At 39.8% G+C, this 27494-nt stretch overlaps 1 protein-coding gene across 1 annotated transcript in view; it reads right to left on the bottom strand.

Moving 5' to 3' along the window:
• Positions 1–10623: 10623 nt before the first annotated feature.
• The window catches only part of GALNT2 (polypeptide N-acetylgalactosaminyltransferase 2), a 92123-nt gene continuing 75252 nt past the window's right edge, over positions 10624–27494 (bottom strand). Inside the window, exons 11-16 of the mRNA XM_035321203.1 lie at positions 24662–24788; positions 21009–21101; positions 20725–20808; positions 18847–18973; positions 15320–15439; positions 10624–13520 (exon numbers count right to left, since the gene is read on the bottom strand). Of these exons, the coding sequence (XP_035177094.1) occupies positions 13365–13520; positions 15320–15439; positions 18847–18973; positions 20725–20808; positions 21009–21101; positions 24662–24788 (707 nt within the window). The 3' untranslated portion in view covers positions 10624–13364. The remainder of the gene's footprint in view (positions 13521–15319; positions 15440–18846; positions 18974–20724; positions 20809–21008; positions 21102–24661; positions 24789–27494) is intronic.

Raw genomic sequence — 27494 nt, 5'->3', positions numbered from 1 at the left:
AAATGTAAATTCCAGAAGTAAAGCATATACTGCAATTGCTTTTTTCTTCTTTTTTCTTCTTTTTTTTCCTTTTTTTTTTTTTTGAACTTCTCAGAGCAATTTTGTAACAGCCAAGTCTTTCAGGAAATGCAGGTGTGTGACCTCTTCACACAGAGACCTACACACCTGTATTTCTGCATGGGACAGGGAACTACTTTTGTGACACCAGTTTTGTTCTACACAAAGGCACGCTTGCAATAAATTTTTACAAGTTTTGTACACCATGAGCTAAATTCTGAGTTCCAAAAATGTGAAGTGTGGCAACAATAACAAAATGGATTTATAGTATCACTCTGATATCTTGTCATGTGATTTTATTTCTTCAACAAAGTTTGTTTACAATCAACAACTTTGAAATACAGTCAGATATATTACTGCTTGCTTTTTCTGCCTCGTTCTTTTCTAGAATAGAGGGAGGGCTGAACATGGGATGTGGGCGGCTGTGCTGGGTCTCAGACCTCTCTGCGGGATGGTAACAGCCCTCTCTGTTACTGCCCTGACTCCTTACCTGCTTCTTTGTCTGCCCCACCAGTGGTACCCACCGAAACTATCATCCACATGCCAGGAGTGTGGCAATTTCAGGCAAAGCTGTGTGCACATGACCTGTTGGAAACTTGAATCCACAAAGGGAGCAGAAACCTCCAGGGGAAAACCTAACTGAGGTTATAGTGGGCCTGTACCAGAGAAGCAGCAGGGAGGAGAGTCTGGCATGCTCAACCCCCTCGAGCTCTCACGCCTCATCAATTGCAGGTAGCCGAACTGGCAGCCCGTGAGTGTGCTGTTGTGAACCACACCACGGGTGAGCGTGCACCACTCTGCTGCCAGAGGGGACCCAAAGGGGCTGCTACAAGCCCCTGCAGTGAGACCTGCCACACGCTGGCCGGGACGATCAATGTGATGAACCAAATGGGAAATTCTTTGAATTCTCTGTCACGGTTGGAGAACCACACCCAGCGCTTTGCTCACCGGTCCCTGGATGCGCCGTGACCTGAGCTAATGCGGTGTGTAATCGGGCTCTGTGCTCACAGTTGTGAGCAGCAGTGCGGATCAGCTTTAGCACAGTAATTGAATAAAACAAGGAATTTAATTTGCGAAATTATGAAATCCTGGATCTGATTAACACCGAGACACATACACATGCACACCCTCAGCACTGTCATTTAAAACAATGGCATCTTTTCAGATCAGGCCAAGGCCTGCAGTAACTCAATCTCCCATTAAATTATTCTCAATAGAATTTGCAATTAATAATTCCAGCAATGTAGTCTTTCTTAATTAAGCCAAACTTAACATTCCATTTTGTAGTGCTTCTAATATCCTAACTTGCCTCTCCATCCCCAGGGAGGAGCAGAGAGAAAAAGGTACCAAGTCACAGATGCTGCAGAGATACCCCCAGCCACCACTAAGCCACAGCACAGGCACTCTCAGAGCACCTTCATCCAGGACTCAGAAAAAACACTTTATGCACATTTAATGAATTGCAGCTCATCAGACCCCTGCAAAGCAAAGCCATCTCAACTCTTCTCACAGATCATCTCCAGTTTCCTTCGGTTACTGAGCCCATCAGATGTGCAGCCAGCAACAGGTCTGCTTTTGGCAATGAGGGTTTAACATAGGAAAAAGGTGATGAGAATCAAGGAGCTCAGCACATGGGACCCAGGCTGGAGTCAGCGTCAAAAAAAAAAAAAAAATCTCTCCAACACATGGGGCCCTTCTGCCAATACTTTAAACAAAAGTTTAGGTATTCCTTCTTCTGCCAGATTTGGACTCCCCAAAAAGAAAAAGACAAATTTAAGTTCACTGCATTGTCCTATACGCTTTGGGGAAACAACAAAGGAAAATATTAATCTATTTTGGACAGACACACAAAATTAAAAATAAAAAATCTTGACAAGCTTCCAGCAGCCAGACACAATGATGCCAAATAATACTTTACCAAAAGGGAAAGTTGTGAGGGGAAGGAGGGAGACATTTCTTTAATATGCTGTTAGATTAGGATCTGCAGCCAGCTATGGCAGAATAAATTGCAAATGACTCTTAGAAATTGTAAAGGTGAGTTGCTGACTAGTTCATCTGTACCTCAAAGCCTTTTAACACAGGAACAGTTGGAGATAAAGACAAACACAGATGTTAGTGCACATGTACATGCATTGTCACTTGTACGATTAAACTGAAAAGGCTGATCTACAAGCATAAGCAACCGTAACCCCACCAAGACACAGAAGAATGCCCTTATCCAACACCTGCAGTGAAAAAACATAGTTGTTGTCAGCTTTCCTCCAGTTTTCACATACTTCTCATTTTGTCTGATTCATTTCATTTGAGTCCTCTCCATTGCTGTGCCCAACAACCCACCACCATGTAGTCCAGCACCATTTCTGACACTGCATGGAAGAGAGGCATCCCAACAACTAGCTCGGCAAAACATTTCTATGTTAACTCTGAGCCTCTGGTTGCACTTCAGCACTTGGTGCTAGGGGTGTCCTCATGAAAAGAGGGAGGAGCAAGGGAGATGAGGCCTGATGAAACCATGCTACAAGGGGTCTTCCCCACTACTGCCCATACCTCTGGGCACTGGAGATGGAGACCCAACCTCATGCCTGGGCATAAGGTTTAGCCTCCAGGCAAGCCAGACCAACGGCATCCTCTTCTCTCCATGTGCTCACCCTGCTTGTTGTCCCCTTCTTTCACTGCTGTTGTATTCTGATGTTGCCCAAGAGGGAGAAAACTGGAACAAAAAGAAAAAAAAAAGTTTTTCTCTTACCATTTCCTAGTAATGAGGGAGTTATTTATAACGTTATTAGGTTCATTGTTGCAAGACGGCAGTGCCCTTTACCAGCTGAGAGTCCCTCCAGCAATGACAGCCTCGCAGCAGCCTGCAGGATTTTATCGCCTGAGGTAGCTTAACCCAGTTTCTCATTTGGATAATGAAAATCAGCAGTGGGTGAGGTTTGCTGCTATCGATGTTCCTGGGGACCCTACACAAGGGCTGAAGCACCCCAGCACACACGTGCAGCTCGTCACTTAAACAGATTCACTTCAAAATGGATGCAAAGTCATCATCTCCCACTGAAAACAAAGAACAACATCTTACCTGAAGTCCAGCCAAATGCCTTCCTGGGGCTCCAGGACTTTGTGGCCGAGGCACAGCACTGCCCAGGAAGGCGGCCTGAGCCCTGCCTCACCCACCATGCTGCAGGGCGCCGCAGGGTTTGTGCCGCCTTCTTTTCCCTGGGCCTCGGGGCCATGTAATGCCCTCGGCAGGGCCTGCAGTGAGGTAGTCCGGGGACCTCTCTCCCCTTGGAGCAACACAGATGCACTGCAGTCCCAAGTGCTGAGGAAGACCCAGCCCCTCCTCAGAGGACAGCCTTCAGGGGCACTGTCTCACACACGCCAGGCCCTCGTCAGTGCTCTTTATCCCCACACCACGGCTGACAGGCCTGGCTCAGCCCTTCTCAGCTCCCCAAGAAGCATTCGGCGAGTGCTTGCTCCTGCACACCTTCACACAAGGCCCTGAGTTTCACGGGAAGCTCCCTAGCTGGAGCTGAGCCACCTGAGCCAGGATCTGGCCAGAGATCTTCACTCGGACTTCACAGCAGCTGGAAAGAGACGCAGGACGAGTTTGGCGTGGCTGCCAAAAGTTAATTAAAACAACAAACAAACTGAAGAGAGGACTCTGCATGCGACACGGTTCATCAGTCGGGTCAGGTAGAACTTGTCGGATGCATCAAACCAAGCTCCCCACAGCGAGCTTTCTCTACCTTTCCACCTCCTCAGGGCTAATTTAAGAGCTGCTCTTCGCAGCCCATAATAATCGCGAGAAAAATCAAATTCTGTTCTGCCAAAAGGAAGAAACTGGAGCACGGGAACCAGCAGGGAACTTGTCCTGCTGCCATCTCTGACTTTCCTGAGGAAACTTGTGCTCCAGGGCACAGAGTCACAGAAAATGGAGCCGCCTCCACACAGCACGCCTTGGTCTCTGCCCCTGAGGGAAGCCAGGCCAGCAGAAAGCAGTCTGCTCGGAGGGGAAAGGACACCTCCAGCAGAGAGCAGCCGTGCATCGGTACCTGTAGACAATTTCTGTACATACAGATTTCTGTATGTAGAAGTAAGTCTGTATGTAGAAGTAAATGTATAGTAGAAAGAACCAGGTGGACAAGCACAAGAACCAGGTGGACAAGTGTCCTCGCCTTGAGGGCACTGCTCACTTCTGCCAGGCTTGGTCTTGTTCCACACAGGCTGGGCACATCTTCATCTGTATGCGATGGGTAACAAAACAAGCATGGACATTAACCAAAATGGTGGGGCTTGTTCTCAGTCCACGTGTTCTCAGGTTGCAAAAGCTACTTACCCTTTTTATCATAATTTATCTTGCCCAGGGTACCCCCATCTTGAACCAAAACCCATTTTGTGCTAGATACGGATATTCAGAAACTCATTCAAGCCTTTCTTCAAGCACTGCAAATAAGGTCTCAACATAGATGCATAGATTCAGGCTAACAGAGAATTCCATGGTGTGTTTTCAGAAGTCCATAAAAACTTGTTTTCTTCAGAAGTCTATGTGAGCTCTCAAAGACTGTCCTTTGTGACTGTGCAATGAAGAGACACCAGAATGTCAGCGATGCTGTCTTCTATCCAAGACGCTATTGAAAATGCTGGCTTTTATATCTGTAGTCATTTTGGATAGGAAGAATATTTTTGAAGTTGCACGAGGCATTCGATCCCCAAAGGCATTAAAATTCTATTAACAGTAATATATATAAAAAAAATATTTTCCTGGCTATACTATGCTCTTTTTTTTCATTTTTCATCTTTCCAGATGAAAGTCTGACATTTAAATAACTTTCTGCAGCTACATGCCACTAAAATATCAAAATCAACCAACCCATTTTTCCCCTTACTTTTCAAGATGTTAAACAGATGACTTTGTAGGTAAGTTGTAGCAAAAGAAAGCTAATTTGAAACAACAGCTGGAGACAGGATTCTCTACGGAAGGTGTTAAATTATCGGTTTCTCCATACTTACTTGTGGGTGTGCTCTGTTAGCACTGCCACCTTGCACATGCCAGGAGAGGCACTGTTGTTTACCTGCCCTCCTGTTCTCCAAGATACTCTGTGCATCCACGTATTTGTCCAGCCTCAGGTACGAGCCACCCAGGGTATTTCAGCCAGAAATCATTAGCCCGTGTGGACCAAAGGATGATATAATCCAGCATCCAGACTTTGACAACAGCATGTGCTTTAAAAGAAGATCAAAGAAATGAGATCAACATTCATGAGATTCATAAGTTTAATATTAAATAGTATTTCCTTCACTTGACCTCCAAGTTCTCGATGTCTCCCTTAGAGACTCAGCTTCCATAGCTTTCTGAATCACATGTACTTCTGGATTTCACAACTTTGGGGTAATTTCCAACAACATGAAGTACCTTTGTTTTAAACTCAGTGCCTGATATCACCCTGTTTTGCTTTTACATCCAACTGAGAAGAACAACAAAGAGTTACTCCGTATGCACATTCTCCTTTACTGTTCAGGATATAACCTTGTCTTGTACTAGCACCATGCTTTTCCGTCTCACATCAGACAGAGCAGGACGATTCCTGCTCCTTGCTGATAAAGGACTTCAAAGTAGCAGGAAAAGAAAGCAGGCCATGGCACCCGCTCTGCGCCAGGCAGCCTGCCGTTCTGCTGTCTGCCTCCCTCATTCTATTTTCCACACACCTTCAAAGGTTTACCAGAATGCTGTGTGAATATATATTTTTTAATCTATTCCAGAACATAATCCTGTTCTGAAAAATAGGAACCGCGGTAGGTCAGGGGTGGACAAACACAATGTGGGGTTGATCCCTCAGCAAACTGACAGACTCTCAGAAGTATTCGGTGCAGATCAGCGCCTGCGAGTACTGCTCCTGGACATCAGACAGCGTTTTGTTTATTGCATGCACATACACGCACACAAACCTGTCTTATCACCTACAGGTGGAACATTGATTTTATCTTGCCGTGCTGGATTTGCTGGAAGTCAGGGAAGATCTACCATCCCTTGGGATCATTGATTCAGAGCCTCTCAGAGCGCTGTCTAAAAACTGTCTGTCTTTATTACCAAGCCCTAAGCACACCACGAGTGGTAAGCATCAGTGGACATCTTACTCAAGCAACAGCTGTAAGGGCCTAATTCTATTTTTTCTGGAGTCAGGAGGAGGACAGGAGGACCTTGATTCCTCACCATCCCTCCACCTGCCCTGGGAACAACAGCTGGATCAACTGATGGTCTGGAAAAGCTGCTTCTCAGTTAGACTCAGCCTGTAGGGGGAAGAGTTAAGAATTGACAGGATCAGACTCCAGAAACTCTGACACAATAAAGAATATTTCAAGGAATCAAAGTTAATTAGCAGAAAAAATGGCTGGGAATTGAAGCTAGACATTCAGCCTGGAAACAATTACTCATTAAAACTATCTTCTATTGGAATAGCTGACAAGGATTAGATCAGCTGAAGAATAAGATATCCTAATTCTCAAAATCGTTTCCCTATTATATTTATCTGCCTAAAATTTATTTATAAAAAGCAATCATCCTAAACACTTCTGAAAATTGTATCCAGTCATTTATATCTGAGAACATCTAAACCAGAAGTCACATCCAAACGGACCTGGCAACTTGGCACAGATATCCCTGTTGAAGATGTTCGAGCTTATGCTGTAGCACATAGGTCAGTGAAAACTCATTTTACCTTCAACTATGAACCTACTGACTTTGAAATACATTCTAACAATGTTGTAAGGGATGCTATTCAGGAAAAAGGAAATCAAGATTTTTCTAATTTTTTCTTCTTCCCTGATGACTCTTCCCATGTGTTCCCACTTGCAAGAGCCTGGATCAGCTTGACCAGGTAACCATCTAGCAAGAAGTTTAAGTCCAGACAGAAGGAATTAGGACCCTCAGTTTCTTGAGGGAGGAGACTTCACTCTGCACTCTGCAGGTGCTTCTCCATACCCTCTCACTTTGCACCACTTTCTCTGACCTTTCTACTCCACTTTTCTTTATTTTTCTCTACCTACACATCAGGAGTCCAATACAGCATCATCTTCTTTTGTAGTTCCTAGTATGACAGAAGCCCTGACTTCACCAGTGACCAAAAGATATCACTCAAATAACTCATTCAGTTGGAAAAGTCAAATCAAAGCCTTCATACAATTCTGAAACCAGCTGGGAGAGAGCTTAACACCTGCACGGTGTGCACCATACCACACAAAACACAAACTGAATGCAAAATGCAGAATTTTCTTTCTCAAGATTGTCTAAAGTGTTAAGTCCATTCGGAGCAGGCAAACCCCTATCAAACATTAACTTGTTATTGAAACTGAGACTTTGATGCAACTTTAAAACTTCCCCTCCCCGTTGCTCTCTCCTCTCTTCCCATCTTGCCCCTGTAGGCACAGTTGTCTTAAGACTCTGGTACCAGCAGTAAGGCTGTTTTGGCGACAAATAGTAATAACAAAAAGAAAAGCATCACAAAACTGGAAAGCAAATCAGAACAACCCTCAGCTCAAGCTTGCTTGCAAAAACAAGAGATTTGATTTTGTGGTCTAGTTAAGCCAAGCTCTAATGGCTTGCAGCTACAGAATGTAATAACTCTACTCTTTCTGTGCTTTTCTTTGACCAACCTTCCTTACACCCACAGTGGCTCACCACAAGGCTCCTTTTAATGCTTCTCAGCCCACCGATCAGCACAGGACAGCAACAAAACAGTACCCAAGGCCTCACAGAGATGCGCAGGGAAGGGGAATACCTTAAGCAGATGCTGGGTCCCACAAGATGCCCACATCTTGCCCACAAGATGGGTAAGAAGCTCTAGCACTTCAGTGTTATTAGCGTTCTTGACAGGATGAAAGGGAGCACAAAAGTTAAGAGAAGCGCATTTTGCATGAATAGCGCTCACCAGGCAGCCAAAGCACAACAGACACTCGGTAGTCACTTTCTAACCCCCGCTATTTTTTTTAAATAAACCCAAAAGCCTGGATTACCAAAGGCAAGGTTTAAATAATATGAGCATAGGAGAAAACATAGGTATTTGTTCCATCAAGATCCCTTTTATATTAAGCAAAACCACCACATCTGCTGGGTAGAAATGAAGACTCGAAATCACACAGGTCCCTCTTTCTGCACACAGAGCAACAACATGCTTCTGCACTGCAAGAAATCAAGTAAAACGAAAGGGTATCTTGAACCCATCCAGACAACCTCTTGGAGGGCTGCACAGAGAAAACATCTGTGGACTGACTTTGTTCCCGATTTTTAAGCTTGATTACTAGCAGATCTTAAAAATAGCTACCGGATGTTAAGCTGCAAATAAAATATGCAGTCTAACAAAAGATCCAACTCTGATATTTTTGCTCATTCTGTAATCACGGCCTATTATCCCAGACTACTTTTTCCAGTGGCTTCTATTCATTTGAATTCATTCTGTACAGGAACAAGCCACTTTCTAGAGTATTCTGTAACAAATTATTTCTATGCAATTACTCCTTGTATTTCAGGCTGGATGAGGGCATTGATGCATGCAACCAAGGACCATGCCAATTTAGAGCGTATCTACATTTAATAGAAACACAAGAAATACAGAAGACTTTTCTGCATACAAAAATACATTTTTAAAAAATAACTATGGTTATGGTAGAAGCATTCCACGCCAGAACTTGGCAATGATCTATAGGACCATAGGACCCACCTCAAACAAGACAACTGTCCTTATCTCCAGCAGTTTGCAGTGTTATAAACTCTCTCAATATTCAAATACACTCAGGGATCCTCTCGAAAATCACAGATTTAAAATACACTTTAGTTGATCACGAAGAAAGATTAAATGTTCCTTCATAAAAATGGTATAAATGTGATTTTAAGCACAGGGATAGGCAGAGAAAGCCTATGCACAGACAGAGGCTAAGAAGCATAACCTAAAATTTGAGCTAAGAAGTTCCACTGCATGGGAAACTTGCCTTATATCTGAATATATAAGGAGAGAAAACAACAGAGCTTTGGTCAGAAGGAATGCAAACTTTGCTGGGCAGTTCAGATACTTACACCAGCAGTTTACTAAGAAGAGTACCCACAGAAAACGCACAAGACTCTAGGCAGAGACGTGAGATAGACTTCTACATTTAACGTTGGATTAAATTAAAAGCTACTGCTGTCAGAAGGCTGACATAATTACATTGTAGTATTACATAACAGCTCAGAGATGTCAAAGGGTGGTTAAGATGGAGAACTCAAATGAGAGTTCTCAAACACGATCTTTAAACACAAGGTGGTTTCTTCTATTTAATGCAGTTTATCAAGGCCATTTTATCTTCTCCAGCCATAAATATTAATCAATGCTTTATCTTCTTGACAGAAAATGTAATGTAGATTTCATTTAGTTTTTGAAAGGTGCCGACTAGTCATCAACCTCTGACACACAGGGAGAGTAAGTTTGCACTGAAGAACTCCCCCTCCCTACAGCTTGAGCACTAAAAATCTTCCTGTCGATACAATTAAAAGGGTACAAGAGCTTAAATCTCTCCTGCAAATGCTTCTGCTGGTTATGCTAGCTGATCAGGTCCTTGAGGCTAATGGCAAGGCTAGGTTTCTTAGAGCAGGAGCAAACATCCTAGTCCTGTATGCTACGCAGAACAGAAAAGGATGTGTCCTAAGAACTGGCTTGAGGAGTCTCAGAAACTGGGTAAAATGTCTGGATGTCTCAAGACAGGATTTTATCCTCATTCATTCTCATGCTTACCCTTCTGGAGAGCATCTGTTAGATTTGCAGCCCTTTTAAATCAAGGTGATGTGTTGCAATCAAGCACCGTGCCCCCGCTGCAGCCCCATGGGAGGACAATCTCACATTCATAGGTTTCCATCACCTACCGTGAAGAATTTGTTCCCTTCCCAATTGGGCGAATATAACACTTCATTTGAAAGCTCTCTAAAGATATACCTGGGAAGGGCTTATCCTCACAGGGAAAAAAAAAAGTCATATTTTGGTTTGTTTTAAATACCGATTATTTCACATCTGGTTGCATGCACACCACAGACATTACTACCCTACGCATGGAAGGGGGGGGATCTCTAATGGAGCAGAGAAAGCCAGCATGAGCAGATGAGGGCAGGGACTCCAATCAACTACAAGAGCTGTTGCTGCAATCATCTTCCTTGAGTTCTTCCAGGCTGAAGCAAGCCCATCATACTTGGAATAGTAGTTTATGGAAGTGAAGAGAGGCATTAGTCTTGAGAAGATTAGACTTAACTGGGCCAGGGTGGGCGAAGTACCTTAATGGTGTATTTTCAGGTGACTACACTTGGAGTCAACTCACTCAATGAGAAATAGCTTCAGAAATAGCTTCTAAAAAAAGACAATTTTCTCAAAGCTATCATATTAAATACAAACACCTTCTCTTCTTAAACACAGATATGTAACCACGTATACATACTTTTAGAACAGGAGCTTTATGAAACAACCAAGTGAACTGAAGCATTTGAAAACTGCTACCATTTACAAGCTCCAGGCAGACTTCTTGGTTTTACTAATTTACATTAACCACCACGCATTTATCTATAAAGCATTCTTCTTTATTTAAGTTAAACAATTTTTCAAGGATGGTTTCCATCTATAAAATGAACAAAGTACAAGCTCTGTACAGCAGACTTTTCAAACCAACTGAAAAAACAGTTTCCAAACTATGTTTTGAAAATCTGCAAAACAAACAATATCACCATTCTTGCTCTGAAGACAGTAAGAAAAGTTCTCAGAAGACTCCATCACAATTTGCTTCAAGGGCTCTTAATTTATCTTTCAAATGGGCAAATTTCTTAAACATTAAAAACCCCTAAAATCACAGTACGTAACTTTGGCACACTGTCATGTAAACATAACAAAAGGATACCACTTCTTGTCTGTTCTCTGAAAGAAAAGTAATGCTGTCTTTAGCATACAGCTCCTATATTAAGACCCCTATGCACAGCATCCATGGGGAATTAGCGACAATATTCCTACTTTAATATAATACCAGTTGACACTAAAGGTGGAATAATGATTTTTTACTTTCAGTTCTGCCTCAGAGTTAAAAGGCAGGTCAATATTCAGAGTTGTAACTGCTGATTTCGGTTAGCACTGTTTACTATAATTAAAGTTGCAAGTGGAAATATATCCATGGCAGTTGAGTGTTTTTTCTTCTAAATTCTGTTTTTCAAAACCTCCAACAACTGACTTGCTGCTGAGCCCATATATCAGTGTTTATTCTCCAGAATATTAAGAAATCTACTGCTATGTTTATGAATCACGTTCCTCAAGTTCTCACCTAGGTTAAAAGACTACAGATAGGGAGGGACAAAGCTGAAAACTAGTTTATCCGCTGCATGGCCTCTAAAATAGGCTAGATTTGGGGAAAGTAGACTGTGAAGAAGCAAAAAAAAAGTATTAATTATCTCTATTAAAAAGTCAGATGATAGATGGGAGAAGCTCTATTTAATGTCCCCATCCAAAAGGTACGCAGGTACTTGCAGGTCATAACTTCAGAGATGAGACAAGATATTTGTGGGCGTGCTGACTGGCAAAGTCATTTTGCCCATAAGAGTACCACTTCTACACCTACTATATAGATGCAGCCAGAGGAAACTGAAAATTCAGGAACTATTCTACTTCCAGAATCAAAGAAAGAAGGGAACTGTATCAGCATTATACAGTACAGCAAATGGTTTTCTTCTCTTTATCATCAACCCTTACATTTTTCTCCCCCGAGATCCGTATCTTTCCAAACCCACTTCCTAGCGTGTCTGCACTCTTATTTTTTTTGGTTGATGCTCTGTCACTTGTTAGTACTGGAACTAGTTATTCACCTTTTTCATTTTAAAAGCTAAATGAAGCATTTGCTTTTAATAAAAATAGTAAATAGTCTATGCAGATATAAGAAAGGACAGATTGAAATTGAGGTTAACTTTGACAATATTATTTTAATATAAAAATGACATCAGCTGGATTGAAGCTGTAAAAATGCATGGGTTTATGGTTAAAAACACCATAGAGGATCTGCTGGTATCCAGACTGATTCCCAGAGCCAAGCCTGAATACATTCAAAAGCCTCATTTAATGAAAAAAAAAAGGGGGGGGGAATACCGCAGTAGTAGGCCTATAAATTAAGCAAGTGCAATTCAGAGAGATTACTTAGCTGCTCATCCTTGCAAATTAAAATTCAGACCTTGTGCTGTCAACAGTGACATTACTATTCCATCTTAGAATTCAAAAGGGGAGCTTGAGAGAGAATTTTTTTCTGATTAGGGCCCAGAATAAAATTGTGCTGAACCCACATGGCTGCATCTGTGAAAGATCTGGACTGTTCGTACAATTTTTTAACAAAGGAAGTATTTTTAAGAACATAATATTACAGAAATGATGAACACAAATATCAAGTACAAGATTAACGATATCCAGAGCGCATGTGATGAATTTCGAAGTAGGAATAAACAATCCAAGTAATCATCTGTGCAGATGCATTGGCTTATTCTGCTATTTTCTTTCTCCTCCTGAGTTTCATGATCTCCAGTGAGGGCAAAGCATTAAGAAGTAGATCCAGCTTGCAAAGCAAAAGCATCCAGTGTTAGCATGGACATCATACTCAGCTGCACAAAATCCACACCTTCATTGAGTTTCACTCTCCTAGCATTCCGATCCTATTTCTGGTTATACATACATCAATGAATTCGTTGATAGTTATAGGGTGATGTAAATTGATATAAATCATTGGGAGCTGACAATATATATATTTTTATATATTTATATTTAGAGTCCATCATAGAAAAGTTCATATTCAAATTACCAAGTACACACAGGAAAAAAAACCCTTCAAAATGACACTTCTGTTTCTGGAAACAACAAACGATGATTTCTATGCAAATGGAAATTTCAAATGACCTTCTCCTAGTAATTTTTCCCACCCTCCCTCCCACCCCCTGTTCCCCATAGGTGTTTTTTTGAGATCCTTTTTCTATCATACATCAGTTGTTCCTAGAGTTAATTATCTGCTGTGCAAGTACGTCACTGAAGACAGAAAGGAACTGTTAAAGTCTTCACACCAAGAAGGAACTGTGCTGCAGCCATGTTCAGTGAAATCTTTGCAGTGCTCCAAGTCCACCGATTCCCTGGTGTCTGCTTCAGCACTCTCCTACTTTCAGATAAAGATGGAATACTGAGGTATATAAGTTCCGTGGAAAGTTTTAAGAAATACATCAGTAATTCAATCAAAACTTTGCCCAATGTCTATGAATTGAGACAGCATTTTGCTTGTAAGTTCTTCTACTGCTGCAGATTAAGTGTGAATTTCCACTGTTGTGACAAAGAGGGACTGCAGATCTCAACGGTGAGACCACCATTTTTGGCATTTCGGCTGTCTAGACAGAGGTTGCTGCCAACGTGCCTCAGTTTAGAGTTGCTTTCAATTTGTTCCCATTTCTGCAAGAGAAAATAAAGTTACTGAGCTGTAAATGCAGGAAGAGGATGTGTTCTACATCCTGTCCTTTGGAGTCTTCATGTGCTTCCCTGGCTTGTGTTTGGGAGAGCTGTGAACACTGCAATTATAGTACATGATTTAGACAATCGTTGAATTAGGGTATATGAATTATGGCAAGCCTTGCCAAAGCAACTATTCATTCAGCAAATGAACTGAATTAGATACAAAATACACCAAGTCATTTCTCTCTACTTCAGCACTTCTCAAATACGCTGTCACACCATGTTCAGTTTTGCGAAACCTTTGGCTTGACAAAGAAAATAAAGAGTCACAAAACCCACCCACAATATCACCGCTACTACTGTTATGAATGTAAAAAATTAAGAAGCACAATTACCAAAGGCAACCTTAGAGAAGTCTAGAAATCAGATGCCCTTCAATTATATATAAGCACAAACTGTTTGTCTGTCACAAGCTCTGTTGCCCAAGGCAATGCCATGGATAGAGTAAATCCCAACTATAGGATGTTAAAAAAAGATTTTTCCATTAGAACTTAACTTGTATTCTGCGTTTAAAGCAGACCTTTATAAACTTATAAAGGAAGTGTTGCTTCCTTGGTTTCTTTATCTGAAAAGCGACAAGAATATTCTTTCTTCATCAAGGAATCAACATTTCAGTGATCTGTTTGCAAATATTGGGATACAGAAGCAAGGAAGGTGGCAGAAGATCAGAACTGATGACTTAGCAGAAACAGATGAATTTGTTACATGACAAGGTAGCAAAGATGGTATGTCTTTGCAAATGTGATTTTCCTCAGGCACAGGAAATAAATGAAGTAATGCTGCATTAGTAACAGTGCACCAAGGGAATCTAGTGCTGCTGCAAACAGGTCACTGCCGACAAGAAAGCAAAGCTAAACAACTCCCCTGAGACAGACTACATTGTCTTCAAACTTCACTCAAGAAGGCCTTTCCAAAATACATCAAGAAATTAAGTATTTTATTTCAGAAAATGTACGTGATAGTTGTATTGAATTTATGTGGTAAGGTTTTGGTGGCAGGTGGCCTGCTGCAGGAGCAGGCTCTGTGAGAAGGGCCCAGAAACTGCCCCAGCAGTTCCCCTGTGGCCTGTGGAGAGGCCCCTGGTGGAGCAGGCTGTCCCCCTGCAGCCCAGATCTGGAGCAGATCTCCATGCTGCAGCCCATGGAGGAGCCCCCGGTGGAGCAGGTGGATGTGGCCTGGAGGAAGGGGAGGACATGGAAGAGGGAAGAAGGTTTGCTTTTGGTTTCTCACTGTTCCAGTCCACTAGTGATAACAAATAAATTAATCTCCCTATGTTTTGACTGTGATGATAATAGTTGAGTGATCTCCCTGTCCTTATCTCAACTCAAGCCCTTTCCATTGTATTTTCTCCCCTTTGTTGTTTAAGGAGGGGAAGTGAGAGAGTGGTTGTGGTGGATTTCAGCACCTAGCAGGGTAAAACCACCAAAATAGTTGAAGACTGTCATGCATCAGTGCTGCTGCATGAGACCTCTATGTATGGCCAGTTGAGATAACAGCTCTATATTGACAGTAAGATTGTTACTGGCTTATAAAAAGGAAGGTCAATATACAAGATGGTTACTGCTGTTCTGCCCCGACATAACACACCCTGATTTTACATATACAAACAATAGAGAGACACAGCAGGTGTCTCTCTATAATGGTTAGAAGAATATACAATTACCAGTGCATTTTCTTGCACTCTCATTCACAACCCTTGTTTTCCCACCATTTGCATAGTATATCCATGCCATACTAACCTGTCTGCTGTCATTTTCCCTACAGCCCTGAAGTTTTATTAGTGAACCAGGTGCTCTGTCCACAACAGTAAGGCACAAATCCATGTGTTTCACTGACTTGTCCTTTGTTAAGGCCCATTCCTAAAAAAAAAAAAAAAAGGATGAAAAAATAAAAATCAGCATACACAATCACATTACTAACACATGCTCAGGGTGCACCTGCTATTTCTGCAACCACAGCACACGTTAAACTTCTGTGAATGGCTCAGTATGAACATTAGAACAGTTCATTGTTTCCCACAGAGCGGGAGATGAAAAAACAGTGCTTTTCAGACAGTAATTCTTCCAGTTTCCCCAAATCAACTCTGGGCTGGGCTAGCTGAGTACTCCCTCTACTGGCTTTACAGAAGTACAACAGGAAGTCACACAGGTCCTTTTTTTAAGGCAAGTTATCTATCCAGCTGTACTTCTGTGTATATTCTACATAGATAGTGTGTGGACAGATATAGAAATTTTACACAAAAAAATAATCACTTGGGCTGCTGCAATGGTCACTCTATCCAAAAAAATAAATAATGCATGTGTGTTATGGGGGAAAACAGAAGTTCTTAATATGACAGACCACCAGAAAGCAAAACACAAGACAGTCAAACCAAAGGGTAGCAGGAGATTGACACTTCCTACCCGAAGCATGACATGCAAGAGAATTTCTTTAAAATACATTTTTAAATGCCATTTCTCATAAAAGAAAAGCCATTCTACATGCACTGTTGCCCAGCTTGTTTGATCTGTGTCCTCCTACACAGGTCCTGATCTTGCCCTAGTGGTTGGACTCTCTCCATGCATCTCACCCTTCAGTTTGGTCTCCATGACCCAGATCAGTCTCTGTCTTATTGTCCTTGGAGGGAGAAAGCTGATTTCTTCTCTCACTGAAGCCACACTAGTTATCCAACTCATGCTCATTGCTACTTAAAAAGGAAAAGTTAACTTTTCTTCAGTGACTAAAGAGGATTCAGAGTTGTGTAATACAAAACCCTAGCTAAACAGGGCCAAGTTTGACTACACTTTTTAAGTGTTATTTTGCAAAGAATGAGTGTTTCAAAAGAAATTAGATGACTAATCCCAGCCCATTTTTTTAGCTTATTTTATGATACCATAACTAAATGTTTAGCTTGCATGATCACTTAAACTCTGTAGCTTTAACAGTGATTAAATTCCTTTGAGAACAGATGCTCAGGAAACAGTCAGACTCCTCTCCCATGCAATTGCAAGTAATCACCACCACAGAGGTAGGAAGCCTAGCAGCAAGTCATTAGATGGGTCATATAATGCAACTACTAGAATAACAACAATTATGAGAAACAAAAAGGCAGAACTCTGCATAACCCCTTACTTGTCTCTCAAAACCATACACTAAAAGCTTTTCCTTCCACCCTCCATACATAAAATACTTTTTCACCATATTGAGACTAGGTGTTAGGAAAGAGCTCTTCACTGAGAGGGTGGCTGAGCACTGGAACAAGCTTCCCAGGGAATTCAAGAAGCATTTGGATGATGCTCTCATTCATATGGTTTGATTCCGGGGTGGTCCTGTGTAGAGTCAAGAGTTGGACTCAATGATCCTTGGGGATCCCTCCCAGCTCAGCATATTCTGTTCTAACCTCACTTGCCAGCAAAATTACTTTTCTTCTCAGTTCCAAACAGTTTGTACAATGTCAATGAGTATCATTAATAGCCACTTTTAAGAATTTAAGGAATTAAGCAAATATTTTTAGAGCTTATCAAGAAAGAATTGCAAATGCTACTGAAACAGATGCCACCCTTATAAGAATTATACTCAATGACATTAAAATATTAACAGGGTAGTGGTAAAAACATGGAGTTCAAGGACCCTGCAGTCAGTAAAAGTAAGAGTCTTAAAAAATACTGATTTCTACATTTTCACCCTTCCATCAGCAGACCAGAAGAACTTCAGACAAACCAGCAATCACACAAGAACATAACACATTTAAAAGCCAAAGCTACAGCTTCATAGAAGTTCCAAGCTCTGCTGCTGAAGACAATGTGATAGCCCTTCATAGGTGGTCTCCACATCCTATAGTAGCTGAGTACCCTCACTCTCAGTAAGAATAGCTGCAAAACACATAGGAAAGATTCCGGTTTGCTCCTCATCCTCATCCCATGCTAAGGTCACTCTGTTCATTCCGCCAATCCAGTACAAATTCTGTGTGGACATAAAAATCCATTTTGACCTGTTCTGCTTCCTAATCTGTTTGAATGCCTTGTCACACGGTTCAGAACAAGCATATATTACTTTTTAAACGTCATCTTCACAGAAGAAACTACACAAAAGAGAGGGTCAGATTTGGAAGGGGAGAGTTTGAAAGAACTTCATGCATCTATAGAGAATATATAAGATTAATGAGAAGCTTCCAAGATTTATGCACCAAGGCTATTCTTGACACGTCCACCCTTTCTTCTAAAAAAAAAAAAAAAAAAAAAAAAAACACATTGTGGTGCTCTGAAGAGATGAGTACATTTTCACAAAGACACCAGAAAAAGCCTCCCCAAATATATTCTTTAATGATATGGAAGAGAGGCGTATCATATATACAATGGCAATTCAAATCAACATGATACATGCCTGAAATAATATATTTTAGGCTTCATCTGATTGTAGGGTTTTCTCCTTTTAAGTCAGAGCAAAATTCTGATGCAAACTCTTTCAACAGTGGATCTTAATTAGTAAGCCTTCTATTCTAATAGATGCTCTTGATTATAAGATATGAATGTAAAATTAATAATCACATTGGTTCTGAAAAGTTTACTGACAAAGTAGCACAAAAAAAACTGTGAGCACATATTCACATATTTTGTTAATGGTGATGAAGTCACAACTGTATAATTAGATTCTTCACAATAGTTAATCTCATTTGGTTCCCATCTACAGATTTACGTATTTTCCATTAGTTTTAGAATAGCATTGAAAAAGATATGGTGAAACACCCCCTTTACTGTGAGTGAATAAGAGATGAAATCTAGGCACTCCTGTTTTCAGAAGAGCTGAACAGGAATTTAAGATTTTTTCACATGCCACTGCCATAATAAGGCATCACAGTAACACATTCTGACCATTTAACTGACCTTAGGTCATATACTTAACAATACATCTTTTAAGAAATAGTTCCCCCCCGAATCAAATATACGAATTCATGGATAAAAGCTTTCTATAAAAGTATAAAATTTCTTGGAAGGATGTTACTGGCTGCTAGTATAAAAATAAATATTAATGGAAAGAAAGGAAGTGGATAATCTGATGCAGACTGAATCAATTTCTGTGATGAGATTCTAAACCTGAAGGCATACAAAATTAAATTTGAGGGAGAAATTATTAACAGACTAAATAACAACTGTTCTGTTCATCTGGGTTTAGGTACCTATCACCAGTACACAGTACCTGCTTGAGTTGGTTTTAATTTTACTTTATTTTTTCCTTTCTTCTTAAGATTGCATTTTGGGAAAAAAAAAAAAATCGATAGCATACAGACCTGGTTTCCCCCAGCGTTATGACATTCATAAACTCCAACAACACCATCTGCAAAATGGCCCAAAGTATCAAGGCAATTGGTACCCTGCTGCAAAGCCCCGAAAGCTATATCTTGATGATCAGGTACCCTAAAATAAAACCAGAAATATCTGCTTAAATATTTTATTTTTTAATACTTGATTATTTTTAAGATGAGATGTTAAAGATGAATGATGACTGATTTGAAAATTTCAGTTGTCTTTTGAAGATTGAAGGCAATTATTTGATAACATGGATAAAACAAACTTTGAAGCGTAGAATGGAATACAAAAAGATTTCTATGTTCATCCTTGTTTTCTCTTATAAACTCAGTACAACAAGTAAATTAAAAGGTGACAATATAATTTGAGGTCACTTAAGTCTTAATTCTATCACTTAAGGTCATCAAGCCTTCTTATTTGTTGTGCTGTGTTTTTTTTTTCAGCCAAGCTATCAGAAATATAACACGCTACATTTCTCCCAAACTGTTTTTATTGAAGTTCTAGAAACAGTGTTGAAGAAAATAAGCGTTTTCCTGGTATCTCTTTATACAGCTGCATAAACTGGAATTCACATAGTCTTGAAATACCTCGGCAAATGCATTCAGAGTACACTTGTTTGATATGAACTTATGGTCTGTCTGCCCCACAATAAAGCAAGGGCATACAAACTCCTTTAAAAACTTCAGATTATAATGCAATAATTCAACCCAACAGAATGAGCACAAGAGAGATAACAGAATAAGGTAACATTACACTCCAGTAATGCTTGTTGCAGCACATTTTCTAGCAGAGCTTACAGGACATATTTCTTCTGGCAAATGAAACAAAAATAAATATCGTCTGGCACTTTTAAGAGAAAATAAAGAGTAACTTCCTTCCTCAGCATCATCCTGGTTTATGAGACCCTTTAGTATGTGTGGTTCTTCACAAGTTTTACTAGGGCTGTAACAGCTGATGGTCTTGCATTCCCAGCCTGTATGCCACTAGTAGTTATCTAACTTTACTGACACAGTGCCCCCAGGAGGAAAAAAAAGATAAGTATTCGTATGAGCCACGTTGCCAATACTCAGTTGACAGACAAACTAGTTTAGAGACTCAGATCTGACAGACTTACATAGTAGGAGGCTATTGAACAAAACCTTTTTATTCAAAAAGTGACAAGTTTTGAGGATCTTTGAGGATTTTTCATTAGTTAGATGCATTCTAAAGCAGCAAATTTCAATTTGTGTCATGTATTGTGTTAATGCTCTAAGTGTTGACTCATTTTACAGAAAGTATTGGTGATGTTACCACTCATTTCTGTTTATGCATGTGCATAAAGGTTAGCGGTTACCCACTGACAGAGTAAGAGACAATAAAGAAGACCACCCAGCTTCTTGGACCAATGCATTTAACAAAGCCTTGTAAATTTCACAAGCATTGGTATCTGCTAACTTGTGTTACTTATACCATACTGAGATTCAGTCTTCTCACTCAGATAGGCACGTGGTTAGGTGAAGGCAAAGCCTTAAAAAGAAGAGAAGGCAACAGAAGACAGTGTGTGTTCAAGCAAACAGCCTATGTAGGTGACTAACTCCAGGCTCAGATAAGTTTATTTCTTTGGACACTGTTCTCTAGAATACTGCAACTAAAGCTGCAGTTGCATTTAAGTGAAAAAGAAACAGATTATTTAGAAAAAGTGCATTTTTAAGAATAGAACTGACAAAACTGAAAGAAAATAAGCCTACATGATGGACTTTTTTCACAAATAAATTTTTAAAAATATCTTTTACTTCCAAGGAAGTGGAAAGAGAAACCAGTGATTTCTGGGGAAGGCAAATAAAGAAGTCCATGCTATTGCAGATTCAGCTGAAACTCACCGCAACTCAGGATAAACATTTTCAAGATACCACTTGAAGGGCTTGCAGTTAAGTCTCTTTCTGAGTTCCATTCGGCTTTGAATACTACAAGAGGGGTAAAAAAGGAACAGTTTTCAAAGTCTGGCTGTTGTATTTATATACATTAGTGAACATAGAGGAAACTCAAGTTTCTCAGTAGAACTACATCTTAAAGAGATAACATGAGATCCAGCACTGCTTTTAACTCAGAAGGCAGTGCTTTGTGAAGAATAAATGAGGAAGAGAAAGAAGCAGTTGTGACTTACTTGCCATAAGGTACATTTCTGGCTGAAGGCACTGCTGCATAATAGAAGTTTTTGTATTCATCCATCCATACTTCTGCTGCCCTGCGTGTATTTCTAGAGACAAGCATATTAAATATAGGTTATATTTTTCTCCAGCTGCAATTAAACAGTTTATTCTTGGTTTGATTTTAATCCTCCCTAGTGCTACATAGTCAGCTGCCTCAAGCCAGGCAGAAGATTGATTCCCTATTAAAGACCCACATTACAGAAAACCATTCGAAAGTCACACAACTGAAATCTATGCATTTAGAACAAGACTTGTGCCTTTTCCACGCTCTTCACTACTTCATTTTTCATCTGGAATTTAATACGTCTTGAAGATCTTTCTGTAAGCTTCAGATAATGTTTTTGTTTGTTTTAATAAGAATAACCTGACAGAAACCAAATTCTGTGAGTCTTTATCTGGATAAGCAAGCTAATTAGAAACAGAAAATCTCAACAATTGGCCGTATTCAATAGTGTGTTTTACCTTGCTGAAAACAGATATGCTAACTTTGGCAACACATTCAGTCTGCATCTCACTATTACCAGTATAGCACTCAACATTCCAAGACGACATAAGCTGTTGTGACATTTAAGGCTATGAACCAAGCAAGTCTGCTGCAGCTGAAGTAACAGAGGAGAGACAGTAATTAGAAAATACTTCTAATACTTTAAAACTCAGAGTAATTATTATTGTAAATGCAGGGGAAAAAATAACCAAGATTCTTTACTTCTAATGAAACATCTAAGATTTCTGTCTTTATGCAGCTGGTGTCTTTAAATCTCCTTTTGGACAGCAAAATGGTAAGGCTTTTCCACCCCCTGGCTTCTATGTCTATGTAAAACTCATTTACTTATTTTGTTCGTAATTTTATGCTTAGAAAAAGTCTTATTTCACTTGCAACACTGAAGCTTATTTTACATTTGGCAGTAAGTTCATCTTGAGCAACCAAAGTAAACACTGTCAGCCAACAACTTTAATATTACTCTTTCCAATTCAGAAGGCAGAAATAGCCAGGATAAAATTCAGCACTTACATGAAACCACAGATAATGAAACTTAGCATCACGCCATTAGAGCTGGGTCTGCACAGACCAGACTGGGGTCTGCAAGGTTTATTAGCTCAAATGAAGTTGCATGTTAAAGCAGCTGGTCCTCACGCAGCAAAGCTAAACTGATCTAGTAAATCCTGCCAGATGCAAGCTGTGTCTGCCGACACCACACAGCCAGGAAGTCATCCCCTCTCTCCTCTCACAATACTGAGCTCCCAGTCTCTCATCCAGAATCAATCTGTTTTGGCTGCCCAAAGGCAATGCACACAGCTAAAAATAGGAAGCTTATCCAGTGCACTCCATAACAAGTTACCTACAGTTAAGGGACAGATGACTGTATAATCTAATAAGTCCCAGTTGCACAATCAGCATGGATTCTGTGCACCAAGTTTCTTGGCACCAAGGTCCCACATGTATCTCATAATATCTGCACTGTGAGGGTATCATGCTACCCTAGGTTTCTCATTCTATCACTGCTTTGTCTGTTTAAAGGAGCTTTGTTATATTAGTTTGACATATGAGACAGCTGACTGAGGAGGAAACATGACCTTTAACTATACAGCAACTTGTCAACCCTGCTTTTAAGTGATATGCAAGTTTTCTAGGTCAATTCAAAAATAACTCCAATGAAACAGAGAACTTTAATGGCATTGCAGCGTTTCAGACATCTCAGCAGACAAAGGCAATAAACAGCCCACAGAGAAAGAGATCTGGAAAGGGATGCAAGTTCCCAAGATGCTAGTTTGTAGGCTTTAGTTGTCCTCATCATTCACATCCAGGTGGGAACTCTTTTTCAAGTCATTTTGAACACAAGTGACTGGAAAGCAAAATGATACTAAAAAGCCTGTAGTAGCCGTCAGGACATTTGAGTGATCAAATTACAACGATTATTTGACTCCACAGCAACAAAATCTAAATGTTTTAACCACAGTATAAATTCAGCATCTTCAGCCACTGCTAATATATTTCTGATGCATGCTCTATTCTTGCACACATACAGCCAGACCCTTTTCTTGCTTTTCAGATGAGTTATGTTTAAGTACCTATTTAAGATCACAAGAAAAGCAGCATCTTGGCAACAGACCAAAGACAGAAAAAGCTGCAGAGTAGGAAAACTGCACAGCTTTATTAACCATATTATTTATTAACCTTGATCCTTGTTATGACACCAACATTTTAAAACCTACTGTAAGACTAAAACAGTTGTTTCTTAAACCTACATAATATGGTTTAATGGGTAGATCCTTCTATCCTCCTGGCACACACACTATATATATATATAGGGGAAGTTCAGATTGGATGTTAGGGAAAGGTTCTTCACCAAGAGGGTGGTTGGGCACTGGGACAGGGCAGCGGTCATAGCACTGAGCCTGACAGAGTTCAAGAAGCATTTGGACAATGCTCTCAGACATATGGTCTGATTTTTTTGGCAGTCCTGTGTGGAGCCAGGAGCTGGACTCAATGAACCTTGTGGGTCCCTTCCTGCTCAGGATATTCCAGTACTCTAAACTGGCAGAGAGGATACTTCACTACACATTAAGAGAGGATACTTCATCACTAGCTTTTGCTTTCCCACAAGTACTGTTATTCATTTTCATGGTAGCATAAAATACAGAACTCAGAAGAGGGGACCAGAAAAATCCCTACTATCACTACTGGAAGAAATCAAGACTGTGACTTTCTTTTAGCAGACTTAAATTCATTAGTATCACATTGCTGGCATAGCCAACATGGAAAAGAACAATTTATACCTCCAAGGTGATTCCTCAGCCTATGGTGAAACACTATTCCAAATATATTGGCAGCTTGGAACTTTCTTCCAAACAGAGCACAACAGTGCTCTGTGCTGTTTCATGTTAAACAGTGTTAGGGTTCCATACTCTTTGAGGATAAATAAATGATTTCCAGCTCTTAACTCATGGAACTTTTAGCTCTTACTTATACTCTTTCAGGCCTCTGAGCATGGAGTCCAATGCTTTAAACCAAAATCTACACAGATGCTTCAGGTAGAACTGACAGAGCCTTGGTCAAAACATGTCATACAATCATGCAGTGCCTTTAACCACATGACTTAAAACACTATGAACATGCATCACGGTTGCTGTTCTCATTCCACAGAAGAGCAACTGTGGAAATAGTTCAGCATTCCAGCTACTGCCACGCATTAAACCAACAGCAAAATTAACACATGTTAATTTCAGTTCTTAATACTGCGGCTTCTTGGGTCTATAAAAAAAAGCATTTTAATCTTGTTACAAGAAGGGGAGATATGATATAGAATGAAGCTTTCAACAGTCTGGCATAAATACCAGATTCTGTCTACACAATCATTTATATATCTCAAAATTGATTGAAAGCAAAGTTAATCATTTCCTTCTCCATATTTTCTGTCTGCCTCTACTACAAATTTCCTCTTTTTTAAAAAACAATTTAAGATTCTTCTCTCAGTCTGCATAGCTGCCTCAAAATCATCAGCTTCCTTTAAGGAAAAGGTCCTTAAAATGAAATTACTGCCACCTGCTGATCATTTGAAGAAATCCTAAACATTGCTATTTAACTGACAGTCAGACTAAGAATTACCTTGCAAATACGGTACCGCTCCCTCCAGGAAACGTGTATGGGTGCTGTTTGCGGAATACGTGACCAACTCTGCTGCAAGGGATGATTTCTAGGCTCCCACCACATTGCCAAACTCGGAATGAGATCTCTGCGAAGAAAACATGAAACACCAACATCGCTAAATAATATAATTTCACAGGGTATTATTTACAGGAAACATGAATATTGCTGTGAAGATAAATATATTTACTTTTTTTTTTTTTTTTTTTTTTAGAAATTCCAGGATAAAACAAAGGCATATCTGAGCATTCTACTTCATTATTCTTCAAGTTCAGAAGAAATAACTGTATTAACTTGGAAGGAAAACTGTATGTCTTCTCTCATTTAAGGTTACCCAGTATTCTCCAAATTCACAGATAGGACAGGCTTATGTTCTATTACTGTGCTTTATCTAAATGTTAAGCAATAGTAGAAACACTTAACATAAATTAATGATCTTTTTTAAAAGAAATCACCTAAAGATGAAATAGAACACAGACATATTCAAGGCATGATAAAACAATCAACAGTTTTGAGCTGCTGACATATCTGATAAACACTCCCAAATGCTGACAGTGGAAGAAGTTATAGCAAGTCAATCTTGATTTGAGAAAGACTGAATAAACAGGTGACATATATAAACTGAAGGCTATGGACTATACGCTTCTAAGCCAATCTAGTAAGCTTACCTTGCCAGTGAAGACAAAGATACAGAAATATTGTTGCATATTTCTCAGCTTGGACAACTGTCAGCACAAGTTACCCCCTGCTGACAGAAAACTTTTCTTCATTCATTCCTAGTAAGCACACGGGTGCTTCCAGTAGCATTTTCTTAGTTTTGATTATTTCCCTCTTTAGCCTAGCAGCTGCTACTGGTCACCAACTCCTAGCCTTAGTTTCAAACCTCTTCACCACCCCTTGATACCTTGCCACAGATTTGATACAAAAACCACACACACAAACACTAAGCAGCTCTATTTCAGTGTCTACTTTTAAGACTACACTAAGTGCCATTCTTCCTCCAGAAGCCTTCCTCCCACATACACAAATAAAAAAAGTCACAAAACCCAGCATCATTTCTAAAATTAAAGTATAAAAAACTATAGAGAGCACGTCTGACCAGAGGAAAAAAAAACGGTGCTGTGATTTAAAACATTGACAAAGCAAGATAAGTGCTTTTCTCCCGAATGGCCATTGCTTTTACACAGATTGCTTCGTATTTGTTTTACTTCAATAATAATTTCTATTGCATCAAGGCCAGCTAGGGATATTCATGAATTCTAAACAATCTACATAGTCCTATCTGTAGACAGATAATCTTCCAAAAATATTAATAGGCAATAACATTGTCTTTGGCAATAACTTACGACCTTGATTTTCAAGTTGAATTAATGTGAAACAATAGGCAAAATGAATTTTAGAAGCAACTGAACTGACATTCTTGTTGTACATTTTTCACAGCACTTTAATCTTCTCTTACTTTGAGCTAGAATGACAAAAATAATTACAACAAATGACTGGTCAATGTTTCTATCAAACAAGTTAGTAACAAAAGCACTTTTATATTTCTACCAGAATAAACTACACAGATAAAAGACTTCAGGCTTTCCCCTGTCCAGCTCAAATTTGATCCCACAGTGCTGAAATTGAGCAGAGAAGTAATAATTTTCTTATATCACTTTGAAGCATAATTTATGGAGTTTTATAATTTCTGGAGTTTTGCTACAAAGTTCAGACAGTGATCAGTCCAATGTGAGCGTTTGTTACATGCAGTGAGGCTAGGATGGTGCTTAGTGAAAGGTAACTGGGAGATTAAGTATTGGGAAGTATATCCCTCTGAAGCGAAGAGATGGGAGATTCTGGATAAAAATAAAGGTCAACGCAATATGCTTAAAGGCCTTTCTTTTTAAAATGATTATTTTTGAATGTTTAAACCAAAACATCACTATCATCTTCATTAATGATCTGATCATGACATGGATATACGTGCTGAAAAACTATTCCAGATGCAGTTTAGAAATGCCTTGCGTATCAATTTTTCATTATTCATAGCTTCTTCTACTGTGTATGTTAATGCTTTGTCATTTGATTAGTTCTCTTTCCATAAATGCCCAGAACATAGCTCTATAACTCAACACAACACTGAACAAACCTTCATCTGTTCTATACAACAAGCATATGTAATCAGTCAAATTTGGAAACAATGTGAAAATGCACCATCTCTTCATGGTTAAAACAATCATTTGGCTAATATATGAATTAGACTGTAGGCAAAATACTGCAAGCCCGACTTGGAATTGGTAAAGTCAAACCTACACTAACATGAAAAAAAGATCTCAAATGCTTTGTACATGCTTGAAGGAAAAATGCAAAGTCTTATAAAATATAAATATGTTTAAACTATTTTGCAAGTCCACCTAGCAGATCATTTGCATGTAACATCAAGAGACTGATCGAGATGTATTCTGGAGAATGAAGAGGCCATAAAAGCGGACATATTAGATTTTAAACTGCACATCACAGATTTCCACTATCTGGTATATGTCATTTATTGACAATTAAATACACCATGCAATTTTTACACACCTTCCATTAATCTTGCAGCTATGAACAAATCATCAGCTGTCTCCTGTCTGACTTTGCTTTTTCAAGCAGTAGAGAAAAGGCACCCCAAAGTCTCCATCTCCTTCCTCCCATGGTAGAGGAAGGGGGAACGGAATGCAGTAGAAGCAAACAGCTCTTTGCATACAGACTTTTCACCTAGAGTATGGAACTGCTGCTTGTGCCTTTTACTGCTATCAAGTCCTCAATTACC

This window comes from Oxyura jamaicensis, chromosome 3 (assembly GCF_011077185.1).
Source record: "Oxyura jamaicensis isolate SHBP4307 breed ruddy duck chromosome 3, BPBGC_Ojam_1.0, whole genome shotgun sequence".
Classification (NCBI taxonomy): domain Eukaryota; kingdom Metazoa; phylum Chordata; class Aves; order Anseriformes; family Anatidae; genus Oxyura; species Oxyura jamaicensis.
The sequence above is the reverse complement of the archived record's forward strand: the minus strand, read 5'-3'. Positions and strand labels throughout refer to the sequence as shown.